Source organism: Mytilus edulis, chromosome 13, assembly GCF_963676685.1.
Source record: "Mytilus edulis chromosome 13, xbMytEdul2.2, whole genome shotgun sequence".
Lineage (NCBI taxonomy): Eukaryota > Metazoa > Mollusca > Bivalvia > Mytilida > Mytilidae > Mytilus > Mytilus edulis.
Window position 1 is genome coordinate 8,157,927 of NC_092356.1, and position 22,017 is coordinate 8,179,943.

A 22,017-nucleotide genomic window follows, 5' to 3' on the forward strand; every position below is an offset into this window, starting at 1 on the left:
TGATCTAGATAAAACACTGTATCGTTTTTAAATAACATTAATGCTAGAAATATTACACCAGGAGAAAGTCTCACTATGTCGTTTCCAAGATGAAGGGACCCAATGAACAATCTTTGATGCAAATAAAGAGTTTTAAGTCTTTGTTGATAAAACATAATTATTTATTTACAATTAATTACATGCCACCAAGACAATTGAAATCAGCAAGCAGACCTTTACACTGCTGCTATTATAGGAGATTGATTATTAGCTAGATATCCATGCATATTATGTGCCCCAACTCCTCAGTTTTGACTGAATCTAACACAAATAGTTGAATTTTCCTATCTAATGATTTACCTCAACACAATTGGTCAATGACAAATACCTTTCAGTGAATGGTAAAATATATGGCTTTCTTTTTCTTGTTTTGCAGTATACTAGATTATGGACTTTGAGACCAAATAGTCTAGATAATATTAGTGAGAAGACCAGCTAAGACAATATAAATATGGATATGAAAAAAGAAAAAGGAACAACTGGAAATCAAGGAATTGTTAACGGTAAGGCTGCCTCAGATTCAGGCTTTAACTAAAACTCTAATCTAATGCTAATAGTTATCAAAAGTACCAGGATTTTAATTTAATACACCAGACGCACGTTACCTCTACATAAGACTCATCAGTGACGCTCAGATCAAAATAGTTATAAAGCCAAACAAGTACTTTAAGGACCTAAAATTCCAAAAAGTTGTGCCAAATACGTTTAAGGTAATCTATGCCTGGGATAGTAAAATCCTCAGTTTTATAAACAGACAATTTATAAAATCAGTTTTCAACTTTACAGGAAGATTGCACACATGTTGGAGATATGCATCTAATATTTTGGCATTTGTTTGATGAATTTTAACCCTTTTTCATGCCTTTTAAAATAGGTCTTTTTTCATGAAATTTTATGAGTGACGGTACCAGATTGGTGTAATGTTTTTTTGTGAAATACCCAGATCTTTGAACATTCATAAAACAATGATATATTGCAGTTGTGCACACCTGCTTGTTGTGGAAATCTGTCATGGTATATTTATATAAAAAAGTCTATCTATAGAATTTCTGAAAATTTGGTCAGTTTATCTTGTAGTTATTGCCCCATAAATTATTTATATTAGTTTGCAAATTTAACAGATTTTGGTTATTACATCTTGAAAGATATAATTTGTTATAACATGAGCAACACGACGGGTGCCACATGTGGAGCAGGATCTGCTTACCCGTCCGGAGTATCTGAGATCACCTCCCAGTTTTTTGCGGTCGTGTTGCTTATTCTTTAGTTTTATATGTTGTGTCATGTGTACTATTGTTTGTTTGTTTGTATTTTTCATTTTTAGCCATGGCGTTGTCAATTTGTTTTCGATTTATAAGTTTGAATGTCCCTTTTTTGAAAGCTTTAACAGAATAGGAAAAAAATAAAATAGCAATTTCATCTACAAATAAATCAACATGGATGAATCATAAAAAGACCCTTATCAGGATTTATTGCCCTTGAAAGACTAATTTTACTTTTTTTTCTTCTTCATAGAATCTATATTAAAAAGAAACCTTGACAAGTTCCTGTTTTGTTAGTTTTTTATCCTTTGCTAGTTCACCATGTTCACCTATCCCGTTATGTAAATACATTTTATCTATTGTTAACTGTGAAGTTTATTCAATTGGATCTTAAATTCTCCTTGAAAAAAAACAATCATTTATAAATTTGATTAAATTTGCGTGATAAAATGTTTAACTCTTAGTTATGAAAATGTATGTACCAATACTAAACAATGACACATACATGTATTGTCAGATGAAGAGGTAGATCAATACACTATTTAAGTACAAGTTTACATCTTTTTGGTTAGTACATGCATTTTGAATTTGGGTGTATGATTTTATTGAGCATATTTTTACTTTACTTATTAGTGCCATAAGGCCATTCTATTTAATCCTTCTGCTGTAAATCTTTCTACAATTTTATTATATCAGAGAGAAATTCAATAAAATGTTAACATTATAAGGATACATAACTTTTTGTGATCTCTTCAACATGGAAGTAAAGATTATCCCTTATCAACTTACATACTATCATATCAGTTCAGTTGCTTATACACTTTATTTCCATATATAAGTGTTAAGACGATATGTACGGATATATATATTTATATATATGTCTATTTTTTTGTGAAATCTTGTTTGCTACTCTATAATATTAGATTAGAAACCAATATAATACTCTTTTTTGTTGATTGATGTTAAAAAGACCAGATTTAAGACAAGACTAAATGGCTTATAATTGTCTTTTTAAAATCTTTACATTGTCATGTTTATGGTTTTTAATGGTTGAACACAAATTGAAAAAATTTAGAAGTCACACATATCCACAGGAACATAGCAAAATGTTATTGAACAAATCAGAGGAAAAATTATTGGTAAAAAAATATTTGAAAGAAAAACTAATAATCATGATTCTTCTTGCATGCTCATATGATACTGAAAATAAATACCCTTGTTTTTGACATTTTTATCTATTGTGTCTGTTTGTTTTGTTCACGCATCGTTTTCAATGTAGTGGAATTTTATGTGACTGTCATTCAAGTGAGAGGTTTCGCTAGCTATAAAACCAGGTTCAATCCACCATTTTCTATATAAGAAAATGCCTATAAAGTCAAGAATATGACAATTGTTATCTATTAGTTTGATGTGATTTCGCCCTTTGATTAGGGACCCTTTTTGAATTTTCCTCGGAGTCCAGTATTTTTGTGCTTTTATTTTTTCGATCCCTTAGACATTGAGGGTGATATAACAAATTGCAGTTATTGTTTTCCTCATGGCATCCCCACTAAACAAATTACAACAATTACAGTATAAACAAATAGTTGATAATGAATACATGCAGTTTTGTGTGTCCTTATTTATCATTTGTATGTACATGAATTTTCATTACTTTGAGTGATTTTATTTGTTCAGCTAAATAATAAATAATGATTGACTTTTTAAGAATAGATTTAAAGGTACAATAGAATTAACACTACAGAGAACAATAGCTATTGCACTTATACAATGGGACCAGTGAACTTTCAAATATTAAATTAACCTGACAACGGTTCTTAACTCATTCTGGGAAAAGTTTCATTTTTTGCATTAATATTTACAGACAGTCTGGGATTAATATATTTACAACCTACATTGATTTTTGTGATACTTGCACAGAAATTCATCTTCAAATTCAAGAAATGGCATCTGAAATGGTCTTAAAAAATGTTTTAACAATAAATGGACTGTTTTTTTAGAACTTTACACTTTTACATTGATAGCAACAAATGCAGGTGAGACACAGGGCTCTACAAACTGTTTAACATATTTATGATGCAGATGTAAGATGAGATGTGAATTGGTAAGACTATATATCTACGACTCTTGGACCTCAACTGAACTACTTACTTGTATATGTACAAAAAAGGTACGACAACAGTTTCTATGAAACTCATGATGCATTCTCCTAATGGTTTTGTTGGACACGTATATTTATTTTATAATTTCAAGATAGTAATGAAAAGATAGAGGAAGAAACAGATGGGGGTTATAAAGTTACAGAAGAGGTAAAATTGCAAACGTTATTGTAGTCTTGTTATCTTGTAAAATTACAGAAGAGGTAAACTTACTATAAAGATACAGAAGAGGAAAAATTCTTCAAAAGTTACAGACTAGGTTAAATTCTTAAAAAGTTACGGACGAGGTTAAATTCTTACAAAGTTATAGACGAGGTTAAATTCGTACAAAGTTACGGACGAGGTTTAATTCTTAAAAGTTACGGACGAGGTTAAATTCTTAAAAAGTTACAGACGAGGTTAAATTCGTACAAAGTTACGGACGAGGTTAAATTCTTAAAAGTTACAGACGAGGTTAAATTCTTACGCAGTTACAGAAGAGGTAAAATTCCATTAATATGGTTCAGTTTTGTCAAAATAAGCTAAGAAACATCGATGATTAATTATTCACCTGTGAGTAAATAGTTCGACCTATTTCAATTCGTATGCATGTGACCTTCAATTTAACCCCTTAGCTAGAGATGGATTACTCATGAGTTATGCCTGTTCAGTTATTAAAAAGAAAAGAATGTCATCATTGATAAAATTAACGGTACCAATTTTCTTGCACCAGATGCGCATTTCGACAATACATGTCTCTTCAGTGATGCTCGTGGCCAAAATATTTGAAATTGAAAGTGAAGCAAATGTAAATCGTTTAATTGATTGATTCAATCCACAAACACTCATTCTTATACAGGCAAAAACGATGATTAACATATAGTTGAACCTATAATATGAAACTAAACAGACCTAGAAATTTCCAATTGTACAAGTAAGCTATATTTTTATTTATATTTTAATGTTTATATCGCTTATATGACCGTTGACGGCCGTCGGAGGTCAACTCGATAATAATTAGATGGCGCATACACTGAAATACACACGATACGATGACACATATTGCCGAGTCCATGCCATGTAAAGTGTTTATTTTAGACTTTATTTAATTTGGATATACGTTATAGTATGTTATAAATCAAATACACTGTATGAGAATTTGAGTCAAATCGGTGAATATGAATTTGATATGCAGCCAATGCCCTTTATATACATTAGAACATAACTTTCTGTGTTGTGTGTTTGCAATGCATTGATATTAATATTACACGTACCGTCGAGAGATCATTATCGGATTGTATTAGTTCTTTTCAACTGTGATTGATAACTGATGTTCTGTCCAGATTGATATAATAGCTGTCAGTCAGATAAGACAAAAGTAGTACTTTTAACATGAGAAAACATTCTAATTAAATTATTTGATTTTTAATAATAAAAGCTATGAATTAAAACTTATTTTATAACAGTATGTTTAATGCGTTAATCAACAATATTTTTCGTTATTGATCAGCCTGGGAATTCAAATTCAGATTTCTTGTCACAGCCATACTACCAGTAAATGTATTTATTTCCTTTTGAAAAATAATTTTAAAAAAATAGTTCATTATAGATTAGTTTATATGAACGATTGTTAAAGTTGATGACTGTTGTCAGTCAGTATTGTTTTGCTCTTTTACCATTGGCAGCAATAAATGCAGGTCTTTCTAAGTGCATTATTATCAATCTTATTTGACAGATTGCTTTGGAATATTTCTCCTTTAGCTTATCTTATCCGATTGGCCAATAAGACATATTGCCATAGCTTGTTATCTGTCGTCCGTTATGTATCACAATTGAGCCGCCGATGACTTCTGCAAACTTTTACAAAAATCTTCTTTGCTGAAAGTCGAATAATGGGCAATTTGAAATCCCAATTGTCCACAATTATCCTTAAGGTCTACTGTTTAAAGATACATATGATGATCTGACTATTAGAGTAAATTTGTCAGTGGCAAACATGTTTAAATTACAAACTCTACCTTTTCAATTGTTATACGTTCCGTATAACAGTTATTGCTCTAAAATATTTGCAGACTTCAACGCTGAAAGCTCAGTCTACTACTTACAGGAGTTATGTAGCCTTTTGATAACACATTTGGCACACTATTGTGTTCTTTTGTGGAACGTTTGGTAGATAAAGTAAAAGTGTTTACAGATATCAACAAAGAAGACCTTCAATTAAGTCAAACAACATAACTGTAAGACAATTCAATCAAAACAATGGCTGAAATTATCAGCTGTCCCTTCATAGGAGTTATTGCATTTTTAAAAGGTAAAGACCCAGTGCGTAAAAACATTTGGCAACACAATATTGTTTCTTCAACTGACTCCAATCATTTATTTATCCAATATATCAAATAATACTTTATGGTTATTTCAGATTGAATATGTCAGCAAGGTAGGTAACAAGGAACTTTGTACATTTTAAGATTTACATATATGGAGATGAATTACCAGAGTATAATTGTCAATGAGGCACTAACTACTTAAGATAATATTCAAATACTAAAATTGAGAATGAAAATGAGGAATGTGGCAAGGAGACAACAACCCGACCTTAGAGCAGACAACAGCCGAAGGCCACCAATGGGTCTTCAATGCAGCGAAAAACTCCCACACCCGGAGGAGTGCTTCCGCTGGCCGCTAAACAAATATGTTACAAGGTCAGTGATAATGGACGTCATACAAAACTCCGAATTATAACCACACATTAGTAAAAGAGGGACGAAAGATACCAAGGGATATTCAAACTCATAAATCTAAAACAAACTGACAACGCCATGGTTAAAAATGAAAAAGACAAACAGAAAAACAATAGTAAACATGACACAACATAGAAAACTAAAGAATAAACAACACGAACCCAACCAAAAACTAGGGGTGATCTCAGGTGCTCCGGAAGGGTAATCAGATCCTGCTCCACATGTGGCACCCGTCGTGTTGCTTATGTGATTACAAATCCGGGAAATAGTCTAATTCGGTAGGTCACATTTAGTAAGTGTATAACCTTTACAAAATATGTTTGAAAATAGTGGAATTGATTACTTTTGGAGAGTCAAAAACTCGTTGGAAGTACTTGATAAATTGCATGCATACATTGGTGATATTGAATCTGTTCAAAGTTTTGATTTTTCTACCCTATATACCACTTTGCTTCATACTCTTATTAAGAAAAAATCACATCCCTAATTAAATGGGCATTTAAAAAGTCAGAATGCGAGTACATACACTTATGTTCAAACTCTTTTAGGTCATTTTTAGTAGCAATAAACAAAAGAACTATGTGAATTGGACATGCTTTGATACTATATATGCGCTTGAACTTTTACTTGATAACATCTTTGTTTGCTTTGGAGATTCCTTATATTAGTACGGTGACCAGACCCAATATTTTTTAGATTTAATCGTCAAACATACTATATGGCTATATCATATATCATTGGATTCGGAAAAATGAGTACTTTTGAAATATCGATGTCGTCAAAAAGAAATGTGGTGACAGTTTTGCATAAAATAAGGTCAAAGATCAAATTCTTTTTTTCTTTTTTCTTCTGCCATACTTTTAAAATTTGAAGATATATACAACAATTAGGTTTAAATTTCAGATACAGACATTTTTTTCAAATCAATTAACAATGAATTACCTCGAAAATGTAAAAAAAAAAAAAAAGAATTAGGAAATCGATTTATTCTGGAAATTGGCGTTTTTCAAACACTTGATCTATTATACACATATTCTGTTAAAGTTACAGAAGTTATCTTGCTGGTTGACATTCAACTTCAGCACATAAAGGATAACTATTATTATTTTAACTGAAGCCTACTATCATGAAGGCGTATTTTGCCTAAGCTCATTCATGTAATTCATTAATACTAAAAAGCACTCAATACCTCGAAAACAGTTGCAATAAAAAATCCAATCAAAGAGATCCACACAACAGAATTATGCCAGAAGTATCTTTTGGTTCACCTGTCAAGGAACATGATTTAAAATGTCTACATAATTCTGAACTTTCCAGGAGCAAAGTTCCGGACATGTACGGTGTTGTTGTGATCAAACACATAACTATTTTACATAGAGATTTTCCTTTCAATGAAAACACAAGATCCTGTAAGAATTCTGCTGACATATGCCCTTTACAATACACGGGGTGTAATGAATCATTTAACTATCGCCAGTCGTATTATAAAATTGACGTACTAGGGGTTTAGCAATGTGTAATGCGGTCTAAGTTTTTAGTTTGAAACGCTGTACGTAAAACATGCTGTTCCAGTGCCGCCTCACAGAGAGGTAATCTGACTAAACTTACATCTTTACTAGCGGCAAGCTTGACGCGCATTGGATAATAATTATAATGGAATGGTTTTAAAGAGATTTTTCTGATCATAGAGCTTTGAAATTAACTTCCATGAACAAGCAAGGGCTTTATCTTTGGCAATATTATCGAAACTCTAAAAACCACAGAAATAGTCGTGCGTGTCCTTCAAAGTCTGGTAGATAGTTTGTTTACCTACTCCAAACAGAGACAAAGTTGTGTCGCATCCGGTAGGGCATGTACAGTAGTTAGTAGTTTACAAATTGTTGGGGAAAACAGACACAAAGTTAGTGAATGGGTGAAAATCTCTGCTAATGCTCCCCATCTGCACCCACAAATCGCTTGAATGTGTCGTATATTTATAGTAGTGAACACGAACACACAGAACAAACACATTTGTATTAGAGGTCTGTATGCTTGTTCTTTCGCTTTTTCCCATTTCTCTAAACTTCGTGTCAAAGTTTAAGGCATTGAGTATCAGCCTAGGTCTCCTCTTGAGTGCTAAGCAAGTTACTACTGCCATTAACAGTGTTGGTATAAATAACTTTGACAATTTCGGAATTTACAAACGTTCTGGCTATGCAAAGCTCACATCAGGTGGAATCATAAGGGATTTGTCAAAGTTTTGCAGTCAGGAATACTTCTCCCCTCAATAATCTTATACACTTTGGTGGTAGCTGTAGTCTGTGCAGCGTTCCCTTTCGGCAGAAGTTATAGAGTTGTTCATGTCGTAGCGGTCAAAAACATCTGCTACTGTGTGCGCTATAGAAATTCATGAGAACATATGTTTTAATAGTCAGCTGCAAGATCACCGAATGTTTTACCTTTCTTAATATCAATACATTGAACCAATGCCATACCATCTCTGATGTAAGTTGAAAGTGATGGTACAAAAAAGGGTATGGAAAGTGCACAAGAGACTCAGATTCTAATTGCTTCGCCAAATCAGACTTGCATGATTTTCTCATGGTGCCGTCATCTTGAAAAAAAGGAATTTGGAATGGGACCTACAGGGTGCGACAGCACATGTTCTATGGTAACATCATCTCTACATTTTACCAAAATAAGTGCACGTCTAAATACAAGTTATGAATTTATTTGAGCTAAAAGTATTTCCTCCGATTTATAACTTATGTTTGTTTTTGTGGTCATGTTGTAAAACGTTTTTAGTTTTGACTTTGATATTGGACTATAAAGACTCCTTGCCTATATCTAAAGAAAGAGCACTAGTGATAAAATTTTTAGACATTTTCAAGCCTTCCTATACAGCTGTGAGCAAAGAATCTCGAATATCTCGTGTAGCATGCATTCTAGAAGAGATGTTAATAAGACACGGAGGATGGGATTCCACATCAAAGGGATCAGTCATGGATCATTCAGATGGTCCACAATGGCAATAACATGTTCATCTCTTTTAATTGCTTTTAGCTTTATTTCCCCTTGTGATAATGCATTATTTGCAGCAATTCCAGCCCTTTTCAGCGTTACACGACTTAGAGATTTTTTAGAAATGTCTAGAAAGGGTCCACCTAACAAGCGCAGACTTTTGATTTGTTATGCCTACAGTGCCATCTGATCCCCTTGAGGCTTCTAGAACGGTCTTTCTGTTGCCATGTCACCGTTGAAATGTCCAGGAGTCTGTCTGAAAGCAAAGTAGTCATCTATTAAATTCTCAGAAAGTTGAAGCATATCAAGTATGTAAACTTGCATACACCTTCAGTAATTGGTACGGTTGGTTACAAAAACATGAGGTTACATTTGAGATGACGATCTCAAGGAAGTGACAAATTTCCACTCGTTCTGCTCCGTCGTATGAGCGTTAAAACTTATATCTGGCTTGAATTGCTGAAATAATGTTTCTGATATAAACGAATTTGATATTATGGATTAATAAAGGTATTAGATATCATATAAATGTGAATTATTTTACATTTTGCGTCAAAAAAAATTATGAAATTAAATTGAAACGTACTCTATTCAATGCAAAATGTTCGTAGTGTTAATCTTTTTATAAACTCTTAAATAACGGGTTAATTTAGCTAAACTTTATTTGAAATCGTTAAAATAAGGTGTAACAACAATGTATATAATAATAGAAATAATATCACGGATGTTATTTTACAACTTAGACCTCAAAACTTTTCTACGTCGATTTTGTGTTCAAGTTAACTAGCGTATTTCAAAGCCCATTTTACAAAAATTGCACCGTACGATTTTTTGACGACAAGTCAAAATGTTTAGATTAAGCTTTCAACTATCAATACTGTAATTTATAGCCGTATAGTCCGAATGACAATTAAACTCCTTAAATAAGCGACTTTTCCTTACTCGGTCACCGTACTATATCGTCAAGTTATTGGAATTCCAATGGGGACTAACTGTGCACCACTTATTGCGGACCTGTTTTTGTATTGTTATGAGTTACAATTTATGACTAAAATTAGCAAAGACCCATCGAAACAACATTTGATACAAAAGTTGAACAATACTTTTAAATATTTGGCTCTCAATAATGACGACTTCAGTATGTATACTAAAGAAATTTATCCTGTTGAACTAACTATAAATAAAACTAATACTAACAATGACCACTGCCCTTTCCTCGATCTTGATATCTATAGCATTAACGGGAAGCTTAATACAAAAAATTATGATAAAAGAGATGATTTTTCATATCCTATCGCTAATTATCCATTTTTAGATGGTGACGTTCCCTTGTAACCATCTTATGGTGTTTATATATCTCAACTTGTAAGATTCGCTCTTGTATGTAACAACGTATTAGATTTTAGCGAGATAAATTTATGTATTACTGAAAAATTATTACACCAGGGTTTTCGATATCACAAACTAGTCAAAACATTTACTAAACTTGATCATCGGTATAAGGAAATAATTCGTAAATATAACACAACATGCAGACATCTTATACGTTCAGGTATTTCACATCCAATATTTTGTGGTAATATTCTTTACAAAGCACAAACATGTCAGTATTCACCTCAAAAGCTTTCAAAACCTTTAAACAGACTTATTAAGAAGTGATATAGTTAAAGATTGCATATTTTGGCTTTAATATTGATTCACTTATAGTGTTTTGCATCGGAACTAAACACATTTATTTAAAAAAAACAGTTGTTGGCATGACACGGGTTATGATCTTCTCATATATTTTATGAAAGTATGATACTTAATCCCTAACGGGAGGGACTGTACCTGATATTCATATGATGAAGACATAATCTTTCAATCAGTTTATTTGAGGTCTGGAGCTGGCATGTCAGTTAACTGCTAGTAGTCTGTTGTTATTTATGTATTATTGTCATTTTATTTAGTTTCTTTGGTTACATCTTCTGACATCGGACCCGGACTTCTCTTGAACTGAATTTTAATGTGCGTATTGTTATACGTTTACTTTTCTGCATTGGCTAGAGGTATAGGGGGAGGGTTGAGATCTCAAAAACATGTTTAACCCCACCGCAATTTTGCGCCTGTCCCAAGTCAGAAGCCTCTGGCCTTTGTTAGTCTTGTATGAATTTTAATTTTAGTTTCTTGTGTATAATTTGGAGTTTAGTATGACGTCCATTATCACTGAACTAGTATACATATTTTTTAAGGGGCCATTTGAAGGACACCTACGGGTGCGGGAGTTTCTCGCTTCATTGGCGACCCATTAATGGCCTTCGACTGTTGTCTGCTCTATGGTCGGGTTGTTGTCGCTTTGACACATTCCCCATTTCCTTTCTCAATTTTATTATTGACAAATTAGCGTAAAATTTGGTTGTATATCTTGTTTGTCATATTCAATTTCGATATTGCCAAACTTCCAAACAAAAGCTTTCTATAAACCTATGCTTCAAAATGAAGCTGGCTATGAGAAATGTGTCAAAATACTAATAAGAAACGTTTAAGGGTTTCGTACACTTAGCCGGAAACCTTATAGTGAAAACTTGTATCCTCAGCCTTTTAAGAGGTACAAAAATGTTAGTCTTGTATGAATTTTAATTTTAGTTTCTTGTGTATAATTTGGAGTTTAGTATGACGTCCATTATCACTGAACTAGTATACATATTTTTTAAGGGGCCATTTGAAGGACACCTACGGGTGCGGGAGTTTCTCGCTTCATTGGCGACCCATTAATGGCCTTCGACTGTTGTCTGCTCTATGGTCGGGTTGTTGTCGCTTTGACACATTCCCCATTTCCTTTCTCAATTTTATTATTGACAAATTAGCGTAAAATTTGGTTGTATATCTTGTTTGTCATATTCAATTTCGATATTGCCAAACTTCCAAACAAAAGCTTTCTATAAACCTATGCTTCAAAATGAAGCTGGCTATGAGAAATGTGTCAAAATACTAATAAGAAACGTTTAAGGGTTTCGTACACTTAGCCGGAAACCTTATAGTGAAAACTTGTATCCTCAGCCTTTTAAGAGGTACAAAAATGAAAAAGTTAAATCACAAAAATCGATTTCATGAATAATTCTATTACTTCAAAATTTGAAACCAATTTTATTGACATGAATTGCAGATATTGTATGTTTTTCATATTTTCATTCACAGTCATATGTTAGGTAAACATTTAAATGACTATACAAAGATTCGTATTGACTTAAAAAGTTATACATTAATAGGAATCCAACAAATATCTCTGATCAACGTTCTTGTGTTTTATATATTGATATTGTAGTTTGTTGAGTACCATTACTTAGACTAACCCATTTTATTCTGACTCATAGAAACTACTGAAAGCAGCAGAAAAAAGAGATATGGACGAAGTTACAAAATATTTGGATCATGGTGCTGATGTGAATTATTGTGATAAGGTATATTTTATGTATCCACTGTTCTTAGTATCAATTTGTTGTGATATATTTATATATTAAAACCCTATTTCTGTGTACTTGTAAATAAAAGCCAGATCATTGACATCCGTTGTATGTTTATTATACATGAAAAAGACATACTAGTATAGCTTTTCGTAACCATGGTAACCATAAACATAAATTTCTTTCATGCATTCAGTTATTATCTTCCTTCTAGATAAATGGATACCGTTATACTGTAATAAAGTTTACAAAATTCAAAAGTGTTATGAAAAAGCTTGATGTGTTTCATAATATCACAACCTATAAAGTAGCAATAATACGTCTTTCGTACTAATAAGCATTTTATTTAAACATGATTTGTAGTTCAATTATAGTATATATTAGTAATAAAGATTATTTTTATGGGGTATATTTTTTTAAAAGGCAAATTACAAACCTTATGCACAATTGATATGATATAACGATACTATTATTATTATGTGCGTTATCTATATTTTTTTGTAATTTGTTTGAAAGAGGTCATGTAAATATGTTCTTGTACTATTTATATAAACTAAACATAAGTGATTTGATTGGATTGGATTATATATGTAATTTTAGTATGGTACTTCATTACATTGGACTGCTGCCCAGGGGGACCTACATATGACCAGATTCTTATTAGAACAAGGCAGTGATATGAATATAAAAAATAAGGTAGGATTTTCAAGATTAATTTCTTCACAGATTTTTGTCTCGCTGTGACGAAAGTAGAAGAATGTAAGACTTATCAAATCCAAGAAACTAAATGCTTTCAAATTAATATATCTTTTTGTAAAACTAAATAGACATGTACCAAATGAAAAAGGGGAAGACTTACCCTCCCCACCAAAACGTTCGGATATCTATTATTTATTCAAACGGCTACATAAATAAAGGCAACAGTAGTATACCGCTGTTCAAAACTCATAAATCCATGGACAAAAAACAAAATCGGGGTAACAAACTAAAACCGAGGGAAACGCATTAAATATAAGAGGAGAACAACGACACAACACCGAAACGCAACACACACAGAAACGGACCAAACAACAGACAAAACACCACGAGGATAACAAATATAACATCAAAACCAAATACATGAATTTGGGATAGACAAGTACCGTGCCACGTCTTATCTCAAAAATAAGAGAAAACACAAACGACTCAACGTTAAAATGCAACACACTCAGAAACGAACAATATTATAACAATGGCCATCTTTCTGACTTGGTACAGGACACTTTCAAAGGCTACATAAACAATATAATATCTAAAGCAATGTCGAATTTAATGAATCACTTTATCAGTGTAAATATTGATTTCATTTCAAAATAACTTTAATCATATCATTTGAAACCAACCTGTTTTTGTTGTTGCCCTGATCATCTTGATTTTATCAGCAAAATTTTACACACATGACTACAATATTTTTTTTAGTGGGGAGAAGGTCTTTTACATAGAGCCATCGATGGAAACCTTGAGACTTTGCAGTTATTACTCGAGCAAGGAATGGATACTAACATGCAGACTGAGGTATTCTAAAGAGAGGTCTCTCACATTGAACTTGCATAGTCAATTTGTTATGCATCAAAACTGTAGTTCTTATTATATACTGTGGTATTGCACCGTTGTCTAAGGTTGGGGATGGTACAACGCTCACACAGATGTTTACTCCCCACCACATTCTGTCTGTGCCTGTCTAATATCAGCTGCTTATTTAAGTCTTCGATAACATATAAAAAGTCATTTAAAAATAATAGCAGTTTGTACATTTCTTTTGGTTTGAGAACAAAAAATACAAATGCAAATGTGAGGAAAAAGCCTTTTTCCACCATTTAAAAAATAGATAACTCTAAAAAGTGCATTCTAAAAGTGCTCCATAACCTCAAACAATAGTTTGGGCCTATTTTGTTCCTAAACTTATCTGATTGAATATTCCAGGATAAAACGACAGGTTTACACGCAGCATTGTATCGTGGTAAAACAGATATGGTACAGCTCTTGCTGAAATCTGGTGCTGATGTTAATTTGCAGGATAAGGTATGTATACTACGAAGTAAAAACACAAACATACTGAACTCAGAGGAAAATCCAATAGGAAAGTCAATAATCACATGGCAAAATCAAATGACAAAAAACATCAAAAACGAGTGGACAATAACTGTCATATTCCTGACTTGGTACAGGCATTATCAAATGTAGAAAATGGCGGATTAAACCTGGTTTTAAAGCGCTAAACCTCTCACTTTGTTGACAGTTTCATCAAATTCTGTTATATTTACAATGATGCGTGAACTAAACAGACATGATAAATGATATAGTCAAAATATGGGTACAGCAGTCATCATTGTTTAGCAATTTTTAAATGAACAATTTAACAGTAGTTAAATTATTGTTAAAGTATATTTAAACCTTAATTGACAGTATTTAGATTTTAGTTTGTGAATTAAAATATGATCTAGCTATAAATCATCCTTACTAACACTACTGTGTATAGATTACACGGTTAATGATATGGTATGTTTATTTTGTTATGTTTCGTCATCATTTATTATTGGCTGATGATTACAGGACTTGGATTGATTTTCTTAAATTTATATTTTGCTTTTTGTAGACAATTTAGAGCTTGACTCATTTTGTAAAATTCCGCTGTTTACTGTTCGAGTCTGTAAGATACTATCTCAGCGTTTTAATATGATATTTTTGTCGTTCAGTTTCTGTCTCGCAGACATACCATATATTCCCATTTACTGTAAATTCAGAAATTATTGCGTGCATTTTTTATTGAGATTTTGTCATTTTAGATTTAAATGTGATTTTAAGTTTTTGCGTTTTTGAGAATAATCCTGTTTAATTCATATACAATATTTCAAAATGTAAGTTTCAATTATTGCGTTTACATCTCTGTCGCATTTTCGCAATAATAAAAACCCTCGTAATAATTTCTGAATTTACAGTATTCATATTTGGTCAAATGTAAAGTATCTAGACAACTGGAGTACATAGGGACAATCTGACAAAACTATCAGATTATCTCTTGGTAGGATATAAAGACCTTTAGTATAAACTTAAGTTTCATCTGCAATATCAGCTATTGAATGCCGACAAATGGATGTTAATCAGATGGTGCGAAAAGGAGCATAAATATATTCTTAATTAGTTTTTCCTACTATAAAGTTATTTCAGAAGGTTGAAGACATGGTGAATTCATACCCTATTTACAGATCCCTATGGAAGTTTTTGTCTGTCATAAGTCCTTTATCCTAGGCTCCATTTTCATGGTTTTAGCAACGGTTAAAACACAACGTAATAAAAATTGATTTGGCCAGATACATTAAGTACTTATCTAATTATCTTTGGTATATAGCATGTTTGAAGTGTAAACATGTACAAATGTATATCTGGTAGATTGCCTCTGATTTCATTTACATCTTTGGAAATGTTGATTAAGTTTATGTTACTTTTTAGCAAATCTTTTATCAAAAAGACTTTCAAGTATATTCAATCATAATCAGTTATGCAGGCAAGCAATTCAGCCTGAGCACTCTTGTTACTGTAATTACTATAATTCATTTCATATGTCTTTATTATTTTAACATTGATATGTAAATCTATATGTATATATGGTATAAATATTTGCCAGATAAGAGATTCAGGCTCCAATTAAGGCTATAAGAATTCTTCTTTACACCTTTTTATTGTTTTCAAAAATATTCTTTCATTAACCTAAGGATATTTTATTTGAGGCTTATTTTCAGAGACGTTTTGACTCTTGTTTTTAGGATCTTTATTCACCTCTTTGCGCTGCAGCTAAGTTAGATGATTTACAAGTAGCCAAGTTACTGGTGGATCATGGGGCATGTCTAAACTGTACTAACTATGTAAGTGCCAAAGTTTTAAAAAATGTATATTGTCAAGTAGGATGTCGACACGTAAATGTAATAGATACGGTTTATACAGGTACTTCATTTCTGATTGTGCGTATAGATTGGGTAGATAAAACAAGAACCTTCGATATTTTCTTTTACTGGATTATGTAGAAATCAAGTAAATAAAAAGTGTAATAAAGGACCAAATAGCTGTTTCCATTGCGACAATGTACAGATAATAGCTAATAATACAGGGGGATATAGCTGTTCCATTAGTGGTACGTATATATAGTAGGGGACCTCTAAATATTTCCATTGATTCAACGTAAAGATATAAGGTATTACAAGAATCTCTAGTTGATTGTATAAATAAACTCATCATTGAAACCATGATTAATACTTTGTACACAAGACAAGCTACAAATGACTCACCATAAATCATCGAATCAAAAATGTAAAAAGGGTCAAATAAAGTAAGGAGTTGAAGAACATTGAGGATCCATAATTTTAAAACGTTTTGCCAAATACAGCTAAGGTTATCCAAGCCTTGGTAGAAAATCTATTGTATTTTGAATAATCAGAGTTTTTCTTTAATTGTAAATTTATAATGTAAACATAGTTTGTAAATTTACAATTAAACATTAAGTTGATTGCATTGGTGATGTTTATAGAGATATAAGTTGATATAAATAATATAGGAACCTCTAGTAGTATTGCTTAATCCACCATTTTCTACATTTGAAAATGTCTGTACCAAGTCAGGAATATGACAGTTGTTGTCCGTTCATTTTTGATGTGTTTTGTTATTTGATTTTGCCATGTGATTATGGACCTTCCGAATTGATTTTCCACTGAGTTCAGTATTTTTGTGATTTTACTTTTTAATGTATGCTTTTGGTTTCAGATCTCTTGACAAGTTTCATGGTCTGAAATATCTAAAACAAAGATGAATAATGTATTTTAATGTAACACTGATAATTTTATTGATATCTTTCAAATATTTCAAACATGTCATTTTGGTCTTTTGTGGATAGTTGTCTCATTGGCAATCATACCACATCTTCTTTTTTTTATGTTTACATAACTTTGATAGATTTATTCAATATGAATATAAATTACAAGACAATCCACCTCAACCTATAATTTTCATTTTCCTTTGATTAAATCAATACGAGCAAAATCACTACGCTGATACTTTCCATTTCCATTTCTAGCATGTTGACAGTTACATAAAAAACAAGATTTGAAAATAATATCAACGACAATGAGACAATCCACCATTGTTCAATTGAAGTAGATTAAAGCAACTATAGACAATCGTACGGCCTTCCACCATGAGAAAAAATCCATACTATATAGTCGGGTAAAAAAAGAATTGAAAAAAATTTGAAATAATTCAATTAAGAAAGTTACCAATCACTTAGAGACGAATAGTTCAAAAAGTAATTTTTTTAATGTTATTTTCTAGTATAACTAAATAGTTTGGCAACTAGGATTATATTTTGCTTTGTTATTTTTTTCAGCTAAAATTTGATCCTCTGTATGATGTTCTGTGTAATAGCAATGTCGAGTTTGCTAAATATTTGATATATGAAGGAGCAATTGTAAATGAGGTAGGTATCAGAAACTACCAATTCAAGATCTATGAAAATCAAAAGAGGAAAGTTAAGATTCACACCATCTAGACATCGCTAGACATGGATTATGATCCACTCCCTCCTCTCTGCCCTTGGCATGTTACGCCAACATTTATGATAATAATGTTGCGTCATCTCACAATTGATTAAAGCCACGCCCATTCCGAATACATTACTCGTGACCAATGGTAGTACTTGAATTCTCTTCAGTGTGGAGATGTAAAACGGTAGCCTCTAAAGACTACAAACTTGGTAAATCAGGAAACGAAATTATTTGCTGAGATTCCAACATTTGTGCAAGACACGTACACAGGAACTTCTATTAGTTGATTAGAACATTTAAATTGTCACTTAATATCGTCATATGTTTTGGGGTGTAAAGACTTGTTGCACAATCCGCACGTGACACTTGTGTACCTAGATTTTCTGTATTTCCACGTGATCATGTTATCGATGTTTTTTTATTGGATGCAGCCGGCTACGGATGCAGCCGGCTACGACTGCAACCAATGAAAAGCATTACCTTGTGTAGCGAAGATGGATACACACCAGAAATAAGGGTTATACGTTTGAGTAGTGGAAAAAACATTTCTTTTGATATCTATGTAAATAAAGTCATCAAAGATACCAGGATTAATATTTAGTGTAAAAAATCAATGTATCGTGTATGAGTCAAGAACATGTAGTTAAAATTGGTGAATCAGTTTACTACTATAATTAGAACAATACTAGAGTGTAACAAGCATTACACTTCAGTAATTTGAAGGAAAAAAATGGAAAATGTCCAAAATGGTAACAGTTCAGGGATTAAAACAAATTGAAATTATGCACGAAAAAAATACTTTAGATTACATGTTACATGTACAACCAATCCGAAAGCAATTTACTGAGGGCTCAGCATAAAGTAAATTATTTTTAAAGGTTGACAATTTCAGATGTTCATCGATCATAAAGGAGCCACCATTGTTTTTTATACTGAATTAACAGTGGAACTTGGAAGGACCTTTTGAATCATTGAAAAACACCTACCTTACTTTAGTAACAATTACAAGTTAACGTTTGAAAATACATTAGTGTGTTAGAATTTCTCGTAGGTGCAATCTTTTTGTAAAATATCGATGACCCTGCAAAGGCCCGTCAATTAGAGATATCATCGGCACTCGATGCATGTCCAAAGCTTTAGTTTCTCGTCTTCGATGGGCTTCCGTTAACGATTATGTAATGTGAACTTTACCATTATGTTTTTGACGTCTGTTACGTCATTATCATGGGAGATTTGTGTAGAATTAGAAAAAAATCAAAAGATTTTTCGCCTTTGGATTTTAAGTTTACAAGAGGGGATATAGAACCTTTGTTATTTGATGGAAACAGTTTTAAAACGAGGGACTGAAACACAAAACGATATTTGAAAAAAAATATACCCCAAAGTTGCCACTAGATAATCATGTTAACAAGTCCATTAATTTAGATCGACTTATGTTTTATTGTATAGGTATTTTATACACACGTGTGCGATAATATGTTTAGTCGGCAACACAAGACGACTGATACAAGGATAAGGATGTTGAGATTAATTAGATTATTTTATAAATCAAAGTCTATAACTATAAAAGAATTTGATTTTACAGAGTAATCTTAGAGGTATGGTGGATACTAATGATATACCATCAGATGACATATTAGCCTTATGTGATATTTTTATAGAAGCTGGATATAGAATTTCCAACAACACCGTAGGGCATAACGGACAAGGCAAATATTTGAATATGGAGGAAATTAACAATCATATTTATCATCGGCAGCAGCAAATTGTGACTTTAAGATCTCTATGTAGAATACGTATACGAAATGAACTGATTCAAACTACAAATGGGTGCTCTATCAGAACTGCTGTGTGTAAACTTCCATTGCCTAAATTGTTAAAAAATTATATAATGTTTGAACAGTAACTGTTTGTCAAGTCTCTGATACAAAGATAGTATGATATGTTCACGTACAGAGGTTCTATTAAATTATGTTAAAAAGAACTACAAAAAATTTTCTACCCTTAGTATCGCCCATTGAGGTGGAGAATTTTAAAAGGTGCGGTAGCTTTTTATTTTAGAAAATATCATGATTATCATATCGTTGTTCAAGGACTTATTTTAGGAAAAAGCAGTAGTTATTACAAAAATAGATTTTTTTTTATACAAGGCAATTAAAGTTAATCTTATCAATTTAACAAGCCTATCAGACATAATACAACAGCACGTGTTTTTGTCCCAAAATAAGTAAAAAACTCAACAAAATAAGGGTCTTAAAATTTGGTAGACCTTGTGTAGACATTGACCAATCTAATTAATTAGTGATGCATGATATACAACTACGTGCTTACAATTAACCGACATGCAAATTTTATTCACGGATTGCCTGAAATGGGATTTCATTCACAGACCATAAGTCAAAACTTTACCTCTATGCTTCGATTAACAAATACATGTTTCTGTCCTTCGAACAGATTGATCAAAATATTCGAACAATAGCCACTAGAAACCAATAATCAAAGATTCACGATATTGGTTCACGGGACAAAAAAAAGTAAAATCACAAAAATACTTGACTCAAATAACTTGACTGATAATATTCAAAACGGAAAGTCCCTAATTAAAAGGCAAAATCAAAAGCTCAAACACATGAAACGAATGGATCACAATTGTCATACCGGTATTCCTGACTTGGTACAGGCAACCCAACGACACAAAATCTCAAATGATAATTAGTTATACTTGTATTAAGATTTCGAAAACGTGAAGCTCCTGAACTTTTAGATAACTCATTAAATTGTGAAAGTGAGTGTTAAACATTCGTGTGACGACATTTTATATTTTCTAGTTTAACTTGCATTTGTATGCCCCACCTACGATAGGTGCGCTATGTTTTCTGATCTGTGCGTCCGTCCGTTCGTCCGTCCGTCTGTGCCGCTTCAGGTTAATTTTTTTTGGTCAAGGTAGTTTTTGATGAAGTTGAAGTCCAATCAACTTGAAACGTAATACACATGTTACCTATGATATGATCTGTCATTGCAAAGATCATTCAAAGGAACATTGTCAAAAAACAACAACGACAAGACCTTACAGATGATCAGATATGAAATGAAATAACAAAAAGAATAAATTTTACAAATATCAAATCATTAAGTAACTGTACCGAAATGATCTCTCAATTGATCTGTATGAAGCCAGTATAGACACTTTTATTCATTTTCCATGTAAAAATTTGTACGCATACTATGGACGTGTTTAACGTTTAAATATTTATTGTTTATGCCCTATTTATGGATATTATGTATTCTAGTCTGTGCTTCCGTTCGTTCGTTCGTTCGTTTGTTCGTCCGTCTTTTCCGCTTCAGGATAATGTTCTTGGTCAAGATTTTATAGCCTCGCAACAAAGTTTTCGGTGCCATATAGTTTTACCCTTGTCTGTCATGAGTTAACCATAGTGAGTTACAGATCAAGTGTAAGTTTCGTTCCACTCCGTTAGTTTTTGCCGAAATTACGGGCATTGAACTTCACAGTTATACGGACTTTTTTTCTAAACGTCTTGAGATATAAGACATTAAAGCGGGAGGTTTGGCATGCCACAAAGCCAGGTTCAACCAACCATTTTTTTTTCTTAAAATGCCCTGTACCAAGTCGGGAAAATGGCCTTTTTATATTATAGTTCGTTTCTGTGTGTGTTACATTTTTATTTTGTGTTTCTGTGTGTGTTACATTTTAATGTGTTTCTGTTGTGTCGTAGTTCGTAGTTCTCTTATATTTGATACGTTTCCCTTCCTACTACTGTTGCCTTTATTTTTGGTATGGCAGTTAACCATGCCTACCTAAAGAT

General features: G+C 32.2%; 1 protein-coding gene across 3 annotated transcripts; it reads left to right on the forward strand.

Moving 5' to 3' along the window:
• The first annotated feature begins 415 nt into the window (after window positions 1–415).
• On the forward strand, window positions 416–20,146 carry LOC139501872 (putative ankyrin repeat protein RF_0381). Of its 3 annotated transcripts, none has more exons than XM_071291104.1 (9): window positions 416–542; window positions 3,555–3,610; window positions 12,507–12,620; window positions 13,224–13,319; window positions 14,082–14,177; window positions 14,586–14,684; window positions 16,427–16,525; window positions 18,037–18,126; window positions 19,779–20,146. In XM_071291104.1, the coding sequence occupies exons 3-9, from the start codon at window positions 12,564–12,566 to the stop codon at window positions 20,097–20,099; spliced, it is 858 nt and encodes a 285-aa protein (XP_071147205.1). In that variant the 5' UTR covers window positions 416–542; window positions 3,555–3,610; window positions 12,507–12,563; the 3' UTR covers window positions 20,100–20,146. The 3 variants fall into 3 exon arrangements, with proteins under 3 accessions (XP_071147205.1, XP_071147203.1, XP_071147204.1); XM_071291102.1 differs by having other exon boundaries at window positions 421–542; window positions 12,534–12,620; XM_071291103.1 differs by lacking the exon at window positions 16,427–16,525 and having other exon boundaries at window positions 421–542; window positions 12,534–12,620.
• Window positions 20,147–22,017: the final 1,871 nt, after the last annotated feature.

Bases quoted from the DNA above. Each gene is read 5' to 3' on its own strand.
- LOC139501872 (XM_071291102.1), top strand. From the start codon at position 491: ATGGATATGAAAAAAGAAAAAGGAACAACTGGAAATCAAGGAATTGTT. The intron at 16,526-18,036 runs GTAAGTGCCAAA...TATTTTTTTCAG, and splicing joins GTCTAAACTGTACTAACTAT to CTAAAATTTGATCCTCTGTA. The intron at 18,127-19,778 runs GTAGGTATCAGA...TTGATTTTACAG, and splicing joins AAGGAGCAATTGTAAATGAG to AGTAATCTTAGAGGTATGGT.